General features: G+C 46.6%; 1 protein-coding gene across 1 annotated transcript; it reads right to left on the bottom strand.

The window, feature by feature from the left end:
- Nucleotides 1-108: 108 nt before the first annotated feature.
- Nucleotides 109-1,016, bottom strand: LOC100947706 (cell division control protein 42 homolog). Its single transcript, XM_003781946.2, has one exon. The coding sequence runs from the start codon at nt 933-935 to the stop codon at nt 360-362; it is 576 nt and encodes a 191-aa protein (XP_003781994.1). The 5' UTR covers nt 936-1,016; the 3' UTR covers nt 109-359.
- Nucleotides 1,017-14,325: the final 13,309 nt, after the last annotated feature.

Raw genomic sequence — 14,325 nt, 5'->3', positions numbered from 1 at the left:
CTCTCCAGAGTGGAACCAGGGAGCAGCTTCAACAATTCAAATTAGTCTGTTACAGAGTCATCACAAGCATGCCTTGCTTTAAAAAAAAAAAAAAATTTTTTTTTTTGTAACAACAAAACAAAAACTAGTACTGATCACTTTTCTGACAATACACAATTACTCAAAATTAACTAGTCCTGGGAGGGGAAAGGGGGGGCCATACCTAGGGGCCTCGTCTGACTCGAGTACATGTGGGTAGGTGCAGGGCATTTGTCATTATTGCAAAAACGAATTTTAATTTTTAATCTTTAGTTTGATTTAAACATTGCTTTTAGTATGATGCCGACACCAGCTGTGCAGAAAGGGCTCTGGAGAGATGTTCATAGCAGCACACACCTGCGGCTCTTCTTCGGTTCTGGAGGTTCCAGAGCAGCCAATATTGCTTCATCAAATACATTCTTTAGGCCTTTCTGTGTAAGTGCAGAACACTCCACATACTTGACAGCCTTCAGGTCACGGGCCAGCTTTTCAGCAGTCTCTGGTGTGATAGGTTTCTGTTTGTTCTTGGCAAGTTTCTCAATAGTAGAAGGATCATCTCTGAGATCAATTTGGGTCCCAACAAGCAAGAAAGGAGTCTTTGGACAATGATGAGTTATCTCAGGCACCCACTTTTCTTTCACATTTTCAAATGAGGACGGAGAGACCACTGAAAAGCAGACTAGAAATACATCTGTTTGTGGATAACTCAGTGGTCGTAATCTGTCATAATCCTCTTGCCCTGCAGTATCAAAAAGTCCAAGAGTATATGGCTCTCCACCAATCATAACTGTGACTGCATAGTTGTCAAAAACAGTCGGAACATATTCAGATGGAAATTTGTTCGTTGTGTAGGATATCAGGAGACATGTTTTACCAACAGCACCATCGCCTACCACAACGCACTTAATTGTCTGCATTGCTGAAATAGTTTTATCTCCACTTTAAATATTTCCAATCTGATGTTAACCTCAGCTTCTCCACCGGGGTGTTCAACAGTTTTTTTTCTTGCCATATCCCCTCCATCCTCCAAAGTGAAAACTGAAGACTGCCTCTGTCCTCTTTATTCCACCCACAGCCTTTAGGTAGAGTTGTATGTTTGTTTATTTATTTTTAGACAGGGTCTCATTCTGTTGTCTAGGCTGGAGTGCAGTGGCATCATCATAGTTCACTATAGCCTTGAATCCCTGGGCTCAAGTGATCCTCCTGCCCCAGCCTCCCAATTAGCCTCCCAACTACAGGCCTATGCCATCATGCTCAGCTAATTTGTCTATTATTTGTAGAGATGGGGTTTCACCATGTTGCTCAGACCTGAAATGGGGTCTCACCGTGTTGTTCTGGCCTTAAGCATTCCTCTTGTCTTGGCTTCCCAAAGTGTTAGGATTATAAGCGCTTGACCATTGCACTTGACCAAAGCAGGCTTTTTTTTGAGTGACTTGAGTTGTTGTTATTGTTTGGCAGAAGTCCCTGGGGGTCCAGGCAGTGGAGAAATTTGGTTGGGATGGATGGTAGGAAATTCAGTTTTGTGTTGTCTATTGCAAGTGTCCATTAGGAACCTCTAGAGGCAAGTAGAAATAAATCCTTGGACCTCTCTCAAGCAGGTTAGGATACTCCTGGGTCTGGCAGGAAGCTCATGTGGGTATGTTCAACAAACCAACCACTGACAATCCCAAAGGTAATAATTTCTTTTACTCATACTGCACTTTATATTTAACAAGCCATATCCATACCCATGGATCTCCTTTGATTCTTACAATGACTCAGTTTTAGTAGAAGAGAAGATTGAGAAGGTCAGATGAGCCAGTTTGGTAGTGACCTTGCCTGTCATCCTACAGACTTTGAACTTTATTCTATATTCTGCCATCTGTCTTCTCCCACCCAGATCACTATAATGACTTCATTGCATGCCTCCCTGGCTCCAGGTCTGACCCCTCCATCCATCTATCACACTGAGTGGGCAATCTAAAAGGCAATTTTTCCCTTGCCTCTCTCTTCCTCTATATTCTTCTTTCTTTTTCTTTTTTTGAGATAGAATCTTACTATGTTGCCCTCGGTAGAATGAGGTGGCTTCCCAGCTCACAGCAACCTCAAACTCTTGGGCTTAAGCGATTCTCTTACCTCAGCCTCCCAAGTAGCTGGGACTACAGGTGCCCACCACAACACCTGGCTATTTTTTATTCCAGTTGCCATTGTTGTTTAGCTGGCCCAAGCCTGGTTCGAACCCGCCACCCTCAGTGTATGTGGCTGGCACCATAACCACTGTGCTATGAGTGCAGAGCCTCTTACTCTATATTCTTCAATGGCTCCCAGTGCCTTCAGAGAAAATCTGCAAAGCCCTTGAGGTCAGACCTCTTTTGACTTCTTCAGTCTCTTCTTTCTCCTCTTGCTTTTCCTCATTCCAGCCACACTAAACATTCTTCAATTCCTTCACTGGGTGTTGCTCCCTCAAACATATGATATGATGTCCCTTTCATTTGGACAGTTCTCCCATACTCTCACCACATGCACACATCCCCTCCTTGCCCATCAGGTTCCAGCTGCAGAGTGACCCCCTCTCCCTGACTCCTAAGTCCAGGTTAGGATGTCTCCTCTGCAACTGCAGACCCTCCTGAGCTCCCTTCTAGCCCATCACCTGGCTCACAGTGCTGGGAATGCCCCATCATTTTCTCCTCTCCCACTAGAAGGAAAACTCCAGGAGGGCAAAGGCTGTGTCCACCTTGCTCATCATTGAGTCTCCAGCACCAAGCACAGTATTTACACATAATAAGCACTCAGTGGATAGTCCTTGCATTGACTGGGACCCAGGAAGCTATAGACTGCTTGTTTTGCTGTATTTTATGCCAGTTATTTATGGGGTCAGTTGACCAGTGCTTATTATCTTTTATAGCTTAGTTCTAGGCTGAAATGAGGGGGAGGGGCAAAAATAGAATATTAAAGTATCACATGTATCAAGTGCCCCAACATGCTTTACATGTACTATCTCATGTAATCCCCACAACAACCCTATACATTAACTATTATCATCATCCCCACTTTACAGATGAGAAAACTGAGGCACGGAGAGGTGGAGCAGTTTATCCAAGGTCACAAAGTTCAAAAGTGGTGAATGGGTTTCAATCCAGGCAGTGTGATGCTAGAGATTTGAGACTAACTGCCACACAACAGGAACCTGTTGGACCTCCGGAAACTTCTGGGCTGGTCTTGAGACAAGATGAAGCTGCCAGCACAGGATCCCAGGAGGGATGCTCAGAGAAGAGAATAGGCAAGTGTGACACCCTGCAGTCTCAGAAACTCTGCGAAAGTGACACGTTCTAAGGGGGCAATGTGGGAGCTTTCATAGGACCTAGTTACCCAAGACCCTTGGAGGAGGGCTCAGATCAACTTCCTCTAATTTCCCTGTGACTCCTTCAGGAGGCTGTTCTGAAGCCAAGCTGGAGATGTAGGCCAGAGATTCCCAAGAGCCCAGGGTGGAAAACAGTGCAACTAAATGTCAGGGTTTCGGGCCCCAGCCAGGCCTGGCTGCCCTACGCTGAATTCTATCCTCTGGTCCTGGAAGGAAGAAAAAGGAGAGATTCCACAGGAGCCCTCAGGAGCCTCCAAAAGGGGCCCCCCAGCCAGGAGGCAGGGAGAAACGGGCATTCTGGCGGCCAGGTTGAGGTGGAGCAGCCTGGGTCTGCGTGGGGCAGCCGGCAGCCGGGCCACCCGGACACCTCTGACAGGCAATTTCCAATTTCCTATGGAATTAAAGTGTAAAAGCAGAGAGTCCGTCACTGTCTGCTGCCTCCCTGGGAGGGGAGAGAGTTACTGCGGCAGGCTCAAAAAAGCTGAACTGTCCTTTCCCAAATAAAACAGCAACCAAGGAAGGTGGTGGTGGGAAGATGGTTTTAGGGCCCTGGGCTGGACACCTGGGTCTTCTGTCTCCACCTGCTTGGGTGACCTTGAGCAAGTTCCTTCTCTCTGGGTCTCAGTTTCTTCATCATGAACGGAGGTACTGCACAAGAGGATGCTGGAGGCCCTTTCCAGCTCGGAGAGGCTAGCATTTGCTAATAAAGTTGGGTGTGGGAAAAGATGAGGTCTTGGGGAAGAGGGGGAAGGGGCTGGAATCATCCTTGGTTGGAACCGTTAAAGGAACCTCTGTTCAGCCCCAGCCCCAAGGCTCCCAAATCCAGCAGCAGAACTGGGATCCACCCAACCAAAATCAGAGAGGGGAAGCCAAAAGCATGAGTAAGGAGAGGTTGGGCCATAAACATGTCATCTGCCCCCTCTGGGGTCCCATTGGCCCTGCTGGGGGAGGAGATTGCTATTGGGGCCCCCTCAGCCGCATCCCCAAGCCTGCTGGCTTGGCCCAGGGTTCCAGGGTGGAGGCCTGACTGCTTAGAGGTGAAACCCGGCTGGGGATGTGCCTCAGGAACTGTCATGAAGGGGTTGGGGGAAGGCGAAGTCAGGCAATGGGGCTGGCTCTCCACGGAAGGGGTGCCTTCCACCCTGATGTAGTGCAGGGTTTTCTGGTGTGGCCTCCATTTTAGTTCTGCTGGGACTCCTGCTTCTCTAGTCCTGATTGCTGTCCAAAGTTCCAGAAAACCAGCAGCCTGCTGGACTTTGCTCTATGAATCTTTTTGCATTTCAAAAGCAGCATTCCCCAAACCCATCTCTCAAACTATCTTTTCCTAGAGGGTTCCTAGCTCAGAGATGGCACCACCAGCCAGTGCCCCAAGCGGGTGTCCTGGAAGAGGATCCTGGATGCTCTCTTTCCCCCTTACCGCCCACGACGAAGTGATTTGCTTCGCCCACGGCTCCACCCACAGCTAATGTCCTGGCAATCTGACCCTTTGTGCGGCCAGCAATGGTCCATTCCTTTTTCTCAATCTCTCTCTCCCTTTCTGGAACTCAAGTATGTACAGTTTGACTAATCATAATCTAGTTTTCATGTGGCCTGCTTTTAACATTTTCTCATTTTTAATAATGACAACAGAAGCTAGATCTATGATAATAAACTGTGTTTAAAATGCACGATTCCCCAGCCCATTTCTTTGTCCTCTGTCATCCGAGGGAGTCATCGCCCTATACCTTGTGCTTATTGTCCTATTGCTTTCTTTTGACACTATCTTACTTCAGCCATCTGCACTCATAAAGGCTAATTCTAAAGTTTATTCAACGGTACCATTTTGTGTGTAATTATTTGGAATTTACTTTTTTCACTTCCATTGCCAAGCCCGGTAGTTTGTTTGCAAATATGGTTGCAATCACTCCCCAGCCTACCGCCACACGCCTTTTGCAACGTGACTTTGAAGTTCCTTCCATAAAGCAGCAGAGTCTATTTCCCCATTTCTTGAATCTTGGCTGGCCTGACATATTGTTTTGACTATTATAATGTGGTGAAAGTGGCATGGTGCCAGTTTTGAGCTTCAGCTGTATGAGGCTCTTCCTAGTCTCCTGGAACCCTCCACAGCCATTGAACATGTCTGGGCTAGCTTGCTAGGTGATGAGTGACATGTGGCCCAATTGCCACCTTGTCTCAGCCAAGAGCTAGACATCTCTCAGAAGCAGAGCCTCCTAGCTGACTCTCTGCTGACCCGGGACTCATGAGGTAGCCCAGATAAGACCAGAACTTCCCAGCTGAGCTCAACCTAAAATATCTGCCTGCTGAATTGTGAATTAAAGAAGTAATTGTTTAAGCTGCTATGTTGGAGTCGTTTGTTACACAGCAGTCACCAGCTGTTACACCAAGATTCAGCCTTCTTGTTGCTTGCTAGCACAGCTCATTTGTTTTCCCTGCTACATAATATTCCACAGTGAGTATATAGCATAGTTTTTCTACCTCTCTCCTGCTGATGGGCATTTGTGTTTCTGCTATTGTGAAAATGGCTTTCGGAATTTTTTTTGCTCCTATCCTCTGATTAATGTGTGCAAGAGATTACTGTTCCTCTCTTAACTTCATAGTCACTGGAAAACTTGAGTCCATTCTCCTTACTGTCCCAGAAGAAACTATCAAAAATTAAAATTACCTGTAATCCCACCATTTTGGGAGGTTGAGGCAGAAGGATCACTTGAGGCCCAGAGTCGAGGCCAGCCTAGGCATCATAACAAGCCCTCATCTCTAAAAAAAAAACTTGAAAATTAGCCTGATATGGTGGTAGTCCCAGCTACTCAGGAGGCTGAGGCAAGAGGATTACTTGAGCCCAGGAGTTTCAGGCTATAGTGAGCTATGATGACACCATTTCATATTAACTCAGGCAACAGAATGAGACTCCATCTGAGAAACCTGAAAACCCATCAGGACATTCCCCTGCTCACAATTTTTCAATGGCTCTCCTGTATTCTCAGGGTAGAGCTGTGTACCTTTGGTTGATATTAAAGGCCCTCTGGGACCAGGTCAGTGCTGGCATCTCTAACCTTATCTCTTCTCTGCCTCTCTGTGCCTCAGTTTTCTCTTCTGGAAAAAAAAAAAACTAATAACAGACTGAGTCACAGGGTTATGTGGTATGAGGGGATTAATGAGTTAATAACTCACAAAGCTTTAGGATACTCCTTGGCAGAAAGTACCCTACAAATATTTGCTGTTAGTGTTGTTCTTGTAAAAAATTCAGTCAAATGGCAAAGCTGACGTTTCCCAGAGTATATCACACTGCAGGGCCCTTGCCCATGCCAGTCCTCTGCTCAGAAAGCCCACTCTCTCCTTCCTTGCCCGGGAGACTTGATTGCTTAGACTGCACTTATGTGTCACTCGGTCCAATGGCGTTCCTGCTTATGCCACTCAGGAGCACTGACTTCACCCTCCTCTGGACCCCAGTGGGAGTTGTCATTGCTCATGTCTGCTTACTGAGCCTCCTTGAGCACACGGGCTATTGCCCATTTATCTCTGTATCCCAGGGCCCAGCAGAGACTGGTACGGATACATTCATGATAAATGTCTAGTAAGTGAATAAATGAATGACTGACCTTGTTTTCCCCTTCACTCATCATTCATCCACCAGCACTATGGCATCGGCCCCACACCGGGCTAAGAAGTAGACCTCTGTCCAAGGAATCTTGTAGTCTGGTAGGGAGAGACAGACCTCTCCATGGATGAGCGCAGCTCAGTGTGTTCCAGGCCATTGTGCGCAAGTCCCCACCAACTATAGCAGGAAATGAGGCTTAGACCTGAGAGTAAGGGAAAGCAGCCCAAGCACTCAGTGTGTTTAGGAATTTGATCATACACCACAGGAGTTTAGAGAGCCACAAAGATGTATGACAGACCAGAAGCCATCGGCTGAAAGCTCCGAGTGTGCAGGAGCCCAGGCCCAGCCAGGGTCTGACACAGAGGTGGTGGTCAATGTAAATGTTGAATACATGACAAACAATGGAGGGAGTCTAATGAATAAGAACCGCATTTCAGTCCCACTCTGCCACATATCAGTCAGTGACTATGGCCAGGACGTGTCCTCTCCCTAGCCTCAGATATTTTCCAATATCCTATCCAACTCTCACATCCTGTGATGATACAGAGAAACAGGCTGCACCCTCATGCTACTTCTTGACTGACAGGTGCATGCGTGCATATGTGTGCAAGTACACCCACGTGCTGCGCATCCCAGAGCTGGGTTTGGAAGAGTATCTACAGTGATACAATATGAGAACTGACATTTGGGAAACATTCATTCTGTGCTAGGCACAGAAGGCAAAGCTCTCAGCACTTTGCACGCATTAGCTTATTTTACCCTTACCCAAACGACAAGGGATGGATGAGGAGATTATTGCACCCATTTTACAGATTGGGAGATTGAGGTTGCTGAGGTGGGATAAATGGTCCCAGAGCCAGTGAGTGGCAGATAAGGTATTTGAAGCAAGGTCTGTGTTACTCCAAGCTCTTAAGTACTGCTGAGAATTTAGAGATAAGACATGGCTGAAAATTTAGAGATGACTGAGACCAAGGCTGGGGAGAGCTGGGGGTGGGTGAGCAGGGGCATTCAGCTTCACTGTCTCTCCAAGCCTCTGCTAACTGGAGCCAAATCCCCCATGCAAGAAACCTGGCTTGGGCTTTCCTGGGCTTGCACATGCATTTTCACTTTGCTCAACCAAAGGGCTACCTGCAGAGCTCTGTGCTGCTCCTTTCTGGCCAAGGTAAGTGAGGGAAGAGGTCAGTAGAGGCCCTAACTTTGGCTCACCTTCCTGGAGGGTGAATTCCCAGCAAGCCTGAGAGATCCTGAAATGGCCTGTTGGCACTCAGAAAGGAGTCCTGGGACACTGTGGTCCCCAGACACAAGTTCTCCCTGAGTGTGCCACAGAGCAGCTTAGGGGGCCAGTTCAGCCCTGGAAACTCAGCCAGGTGAAAGATTGCTATAGGCTTGCCTCTGGAAGGTATTTTATTTTTTCTAGTGCTTAGAGGAGAAAATAAGAGAAAGAGAAAAGAAAGAAGACAGGAAGGAGGGCCCAGCCTGCTGAGTGAAGTTTCCTGACATGCACATCCCTAACTCCGCCTGACATTGGGGCCGTGGGGCTGCTCTTGCACATGCACTTGAAGGACAGACAGTGAGTGGCCTCTTCTGCAGCTGCACACTCCTCATTCCAAGGCCCCAACTCAACAGGTCTGATGGAAGGTCTTGGAAGAGTATTCTGAATGGAGTCACCCCAGCTGGGAGGGCCATTCTGGGCCCTTGGGGAGAGATTTAAATGGTGGGGACCTCAGAGCCTGCAGCTGCCACTCCTACCCTTCCAGGAGGGGTGAGGAGGGGCTGCGGGCCACAGGCCCCTTCCTCACTAGTCAGGGCCTCAGGGAGAACATCGCCTGGCTCTTGGGGGGCTGTCCCTGGAAGTGACCTGAACCCAGGAACTCAGGGCAGGAGCAGCCTCTACTGTGGCTTCTGCACACGCTCCTGTCCCTCCAGTGAGGTGTGGGGTGGGTGAGGGAAAGGCTTGCTTATGCAGGATTTTGGAAATGTCCCGACTTTCCTCCAGGCAGGCCGAAGTCATTTTCCAAGTATTTCACTTTCCATTTCTCCTCCAGATCTGGTAACACGGTGTCCCTGCCCTCTTCCCCGTGCTGACCCTGCTGCCCTGGGCCTCCTCTGCTGTATTTCATCAAATCCATGGGCTCTCAGAGAGCAGGCCAAACCTGCACCTAGCCCCGTAGAGATGCACACGTGGGCAACAGGCCACGCTTGACCTGCAGAAGCCTCCCATCCAGGCTAAAGGATGGCCATCCAGAGGGGAGCTTAGCGAGGCCCAGGCTGTAAGGGCTGGCATCTCTAGCCAGCTGTGTCACCCCGGAAAGTTCTTGAGCTTTCTGAGTCTCATGGGTTTGTCTGTGAAATGGAGGTTATCTTATCTGTAAGGAAGGCTTGGAGGCTGAGAGAAGGCAATGAAGGCATGTGAAGTCCAAGTGCACATCCGGCTTAGTAAATGGGATGTGATGCTGCTTCAACTTTTGGAGGTAGAGGTCAACTGCTAGAGAGCTTTCCCTTAGGGACAGCTTCTTTGTGTCTTTCGAGGCATGCAGAGGAAGCCCAGATCGTAGAGTCAGCCAAAGCTGGGTATGAACTCTGGTTATGCAGCTTCTTAGCTGGGGTACCTTGAGCAATTCATGCAGCCCTCTGAGTCCCAGTTATAAGTGAAATATAACAGAAAATGCAGGTAAAAAGACACCTTCCTCAAGGTTGAGGGCAGGGTTAAGTGACACAATGCAAACCTTTGGCACAGTGCTGAGCTTGGGGGACAGGGGCAAATTGTGGTGATTCTTCTTTGGGTTGCGGGTAATGGTGTAATCTTCAGCCCTTCTCCCGGGGATGGGCCTGGAAGGTGCCCGGCTGGGAAGCCAGCTGTTTCTTTGTCTAAAAGGAAAAAGATGCTATACATCTCCCTCCACTTAACCCCACTCCCTCCACTCACCACCACCCTTTTTCTTTCTCCAGGCCACATGAGCTTTACAGAGCAGAGACAGAAAGCAGAGCATGAAAAAAAGAAAGAAAGAAAAGAAAAAGGAGCGATCTGAAGCCAGAGTGGGTGTTGTGCAAGAGGCTCCAGAGTTGCAGACAGTTGCAGCCCAGATACGACGTGCAAAGAGAGATGTCGCAGATCTTCCAGGCAGCGCTCCGGCCCACTTTGAAGTGTTGACAACACATAAAATTAAAAGCATCACCATGTGAATTATCACGTTGTTTTTTCCACACTGATAGCCTCTACAAAGCATTTTATACTGATGAATCAATACAAATGTCTCTTTACAAAGACATCAGGAGCAATAATAAAAAACCACATATATATGTGTGTGTATATATATTTTTTTCTTTTTTTTTTTCCTTAAGAGAAACCAACAAAACTAACAAAAAGATTTTAGCTCTGGCTCACACAATAGCTCTAGGTAACATGAGTGAGTTTGTCTCTCCTTTTCATGGTGGTCTTGGAGGTCACGGATGCCTATTTGCTTGGGTCACGTCATACAGCCTGCAGATGAATTTTCCACCTGCTGATTACTCAGCACTGCAAGATGAAACAACCCAGTCCAATGGTATTGCTGTTGTCTCAAGACTGCCCACACATGTGTGTACACGTGTATAGTAATATACATATAGTGTGTGTTAATGTGTATATGCATATATACGTGTGTGTGTATTTTATGGTTTGGTAAAATAAAGCTTGCAAGTTAGGATTAATTTATAACTCGTTATAACTTGATTATTGGCTGGGACTCCCTTTATGTTACAGCAGATGGACTTTTGCGTGAAATATTTTCCCCAAGTTGCTATAGAGATGTGCCAACATCTTTCTGTGGAAGTGATTCCCTGCAGGCCTGTTTGTTGTTGTGCCCGGTGTCGAATCACTTGCAGGCTGAATCACTTACAGCTCTCGCAGAGGCTGATTAAAGAGCCCAGGGACCCTGGGAGTGTCCAGCCTCTCAGCTATTGCCACCAGGGATAGGCTGCAAAAGTCGTTAGGGCTGGATGGGGGTGGGTGCTGGGCTGGTGGGTGGAGGGAGTGCCCAGGTGAGCCAGGCAGCTGTGGGGGAGAGGGTACCACAGGAGAGGAAAGCAGCTCAGGCGGCTGGCTGCTGGATGTAGTTTTAGAAACATGTCCAACTCTTCTCTCTTCTAGTCCCTATGGCAAGACTGTGATGTGAATCTAGTCACTTCCATTTTTCAGGTGGGGAAAATGAAGCACAGCAAAGTTAAATGATTTGTTCAAGCCACTGCCTCAACATTCAAACCAGGATGTTCCAACTCTGCGATCTCACCATTGGTGTCTTCCCCAAATGAGGGTGAGATGGAATCAATGGGGTGCACTGGAACATGGGATCTTGGGTGAACTGAGAAGCCACAGGCTGGGCAGGGTGGCCAAATTTATCCCTCTGCCAGTTCTCTGACTGTCAGAGGATCTTCAGACAAAACCTCCAACTTCCATCACGCAACTCACAGTCCATTTGGGTAGACACACTCAGGCCTGTCTGAACAGCAACATAAACATGGCCAAGCACCGAGACGCTGTGGGTCCTGACTCTTGAACCAGAGGCTATTATGGGAGTCCTGACTCCTCCTCCTCCTCCTCCTCATCTCATGCAAAGATGCAAACTGGGTCATGTTTCCAGAGAGCAGAGTTTACAAAGAGGGTGGCCTGGAGTGGTGACAAGGGCATGGGCTTTGAAGTCAGAAAGCCTCAAGTTAGACTCTTGAATCCACACTTGTGTGGAAGTGTGACTTCAGGCAATGTATTCATTTTCTCTTAGCTCTAGTTTTCCTCATCTGTGAAATGGATCTTGTAGTACCTACCTTGCAGAGTTAGACCCAGCTCTCCCCCTGGAATGGGAGCTCCCTAGAATAGGGCCTGGAATACAGGAGACCTCTTTAAATACATACTGAGTAAATGAATTTGTTTTTAATATGAGGTCTGACAATTAAATTTCTGAACTCATCCTAGAAAAAGTACTACATAACTCATTGGCAAATACCACTATGGTCACCTTCAAAGTCCTTCCCTTGGGAAGCTATGCAATGATGCCAGCACCTAGTCCACCCTTCAAAGCAATTTTGGAACTCTTTTTCTGGACTGGCCATCAGAGTTGTCATCATATTACATGTGCTGAATGTCATCAAAATTTCTTCCTTTCAATATTTTCTTTCTTTCTTTCTTTCTTTTTGTAGTTTTTTTGGCCTGGGCCGGGTTTGAACCCACCACCTCCAGCATATGGGGCTGGTGTTCTACTCCTTTGAGCCACTAGTGCCTCCCTTCAATATTTTCTTTATCTTCAGGTAAAGAAAAAAGTCACTGGGGTCATATCAGGTTGAGTATGGAGAGTGTTCCAATACAGTTACTAGTTTCCTAGCTAAAAGCTCCCACACAGAGAGTGCTGTGCAAGCTGGGGCATTGTTGTGATGCAAGAGCTGTGAGTTGTTGACCAACGTTTTCAGTTAAGATTTTCCTGTCTGTTTCTCTATCAATGTTTAGTGGCTCTGCCATGCTTCTCACAGTCAGCTAATGATTTTAATGTACAATTCAACAGATTTTTAAAATATTTTCATTAGTTCTACTCATTACTGACTGCCCTGACTTCTCTTCATCAGTGATGCTGTCTCTCCCCTCAGAAAAATGTCTAATCTGTTTCTAAGCTGCTGTGTAGAAAAGTTTATCCTCACAACTTTGACTAACCTGACCCTGATTTCACTTCCACTCTTGCCAAGTTTAATAAGAAACTTAATGTTTGTTCATTGCTCTAACTCAAGCTTCAACATTCTCCAGACGACACACATAAAATCACAGAACAACAGTAATGAACATCACTCAGCAAAACACCACCACATACAGACATGAACACAGCTGTGAGAAATTGTTATACCCAAGTTACCGAGCTATTTATACAGTGCTGCCAACGTAAGTGCATGGTGGCAAGTTCATAGACTTAATTGTGAGACCTTGTATATCCAGCACATAATAGGTCTTCAGTAAGTAGTAGACATGATTTTAATCTGGCACTTCTTAGACTTTGGGAGTCCCTTTCTTCCTTCTTATTCATGACTTCCCTTCCTGGGCAGCATCAAGAAAGATCCTGAGTCCTTGAGCCTCTTCTCCAGCCTTTACCAAACCATGATAGATAGGACACTTGGAGAATACAAAAACCCAACATGTGAAAACAATTTCTCAGTCCATGGGAATCTCTTTCCATGACAGTACATTAGTCATCCCTCTTTAGATGGCAAGGATAGACACCTAACATAATCTGTCTTAAGCTAACAAAGCTTATTGTCAGGAGTTACATAGCTTCAGGTATAGCGAGATCCAGATGCCCAGCCAATGTTGATCCATTTCTGAAATTCATTCTCTTCCAGTTTGGATCCTGGGCAGGTTCTGCCCTTGTGACGGTAGGATGGCTGCCCAGTGTCAAAACTACCTCTCACCAGCTCAGCACTTTAGTAAAAAGAGGACTCTTCCTCAAAGGTTCAGATATAAGTCAAAGGACTGAATTTCCTTGGATACACTTGGGTCACACGTCAAGCAGTCAGCTCTATCTAAATCAATATGATCTGAGAGTGAGGGAGCAGTTTTCCAAGGGCAAGATGAAAGTTCTTGATGGAAGAAGAGGAAAGGGATGCTGAGTAGGCTAAAACAGCCAATCTCTACCGCATAGCAGGAAGCAACTTAACCATTATCGCCCCAACAATCCCAAAAAGTAGTTATAATTTTTTCTCATTTTGCAGAAAACCAAAGCCCAGAGTCTGGAGACCTTGCCAAAAGCCACACAGCGTGTCATTGCAGATTTAGGATGGGATTCCCCAAGCCTGTGTTCTTGCTGGGACTTCATAGGAAGATGTGAGCCTTGCAGAAGGTCCTCAACTAGCATTTGGAAGGTGAGTGGGAGATACAGATGACCAGAATCCCAGCCTCAGTACAGGAAATCTTCTGGGCCCATGCAGGAATATTGGGGTCCTTACTCTCATCTGTGCCAAGTAGCACAGGTCTTAAGATTAACCAAAAGCTTGATTTTCTTTCTCTTTCCTAAATCCCAAAGCATTTGTTACTAATGTTTGTAAATCTTGAAGTAAGCAATTTATTATTTTATTTTGGTTGTCTCAAGTCAGAAATAATTTGACCTTGGCATTAACAGTCTTATTTTCAAACATGTTTTTTGTAGCCTAGAAAGAGATTTCTTTGGAAAAGGTCCCCATGTCTCAAGCCTTTATATCCTCACAGATCTTGGGATCTTCTAAGGTTTTGGATGGGTATGTCTCAAATCAGTCCTCAAAACCTACTGCAGATGCTGTTGTTCCCACATTTCCTGGTCCATCTCCAGCCCCTATCCAGTTATAAGTCTCATCACCCCCTCTGCAGGTTGCCCTGACAGTTTCA

Source organism: Otolemur garnettii, unplaced genomic scaffold (assembly GCF_000181295.1).
Source record: "Otolemur garnettii isolate 467f Iridium unplaced genomic scaffold, OtoGar3 scaffold00003, whole genome shotgun sequence".
Lineage (NCBI taxonomy): Eukaryota > Metazoa > Chordata > Mammalia > Primates > Galagidae > Otolemur > Otolemur garnettii.
The sequence above is the reverse complement of the archived record's forward strand: the minus strand, read 5'-3'. Positions and strand labels throughout refer to the sequence as shown.

Bases quoted from the DNA above. Each gene is read 5' to 3' on its own strand.
- LOC100947706 (XM_003781946.2), bottom strand. From the start codon at position 935: ATGCAGACAATTAAGTGCGTTGTGGTAGGCGATGGTGCTGTTGGTAAA.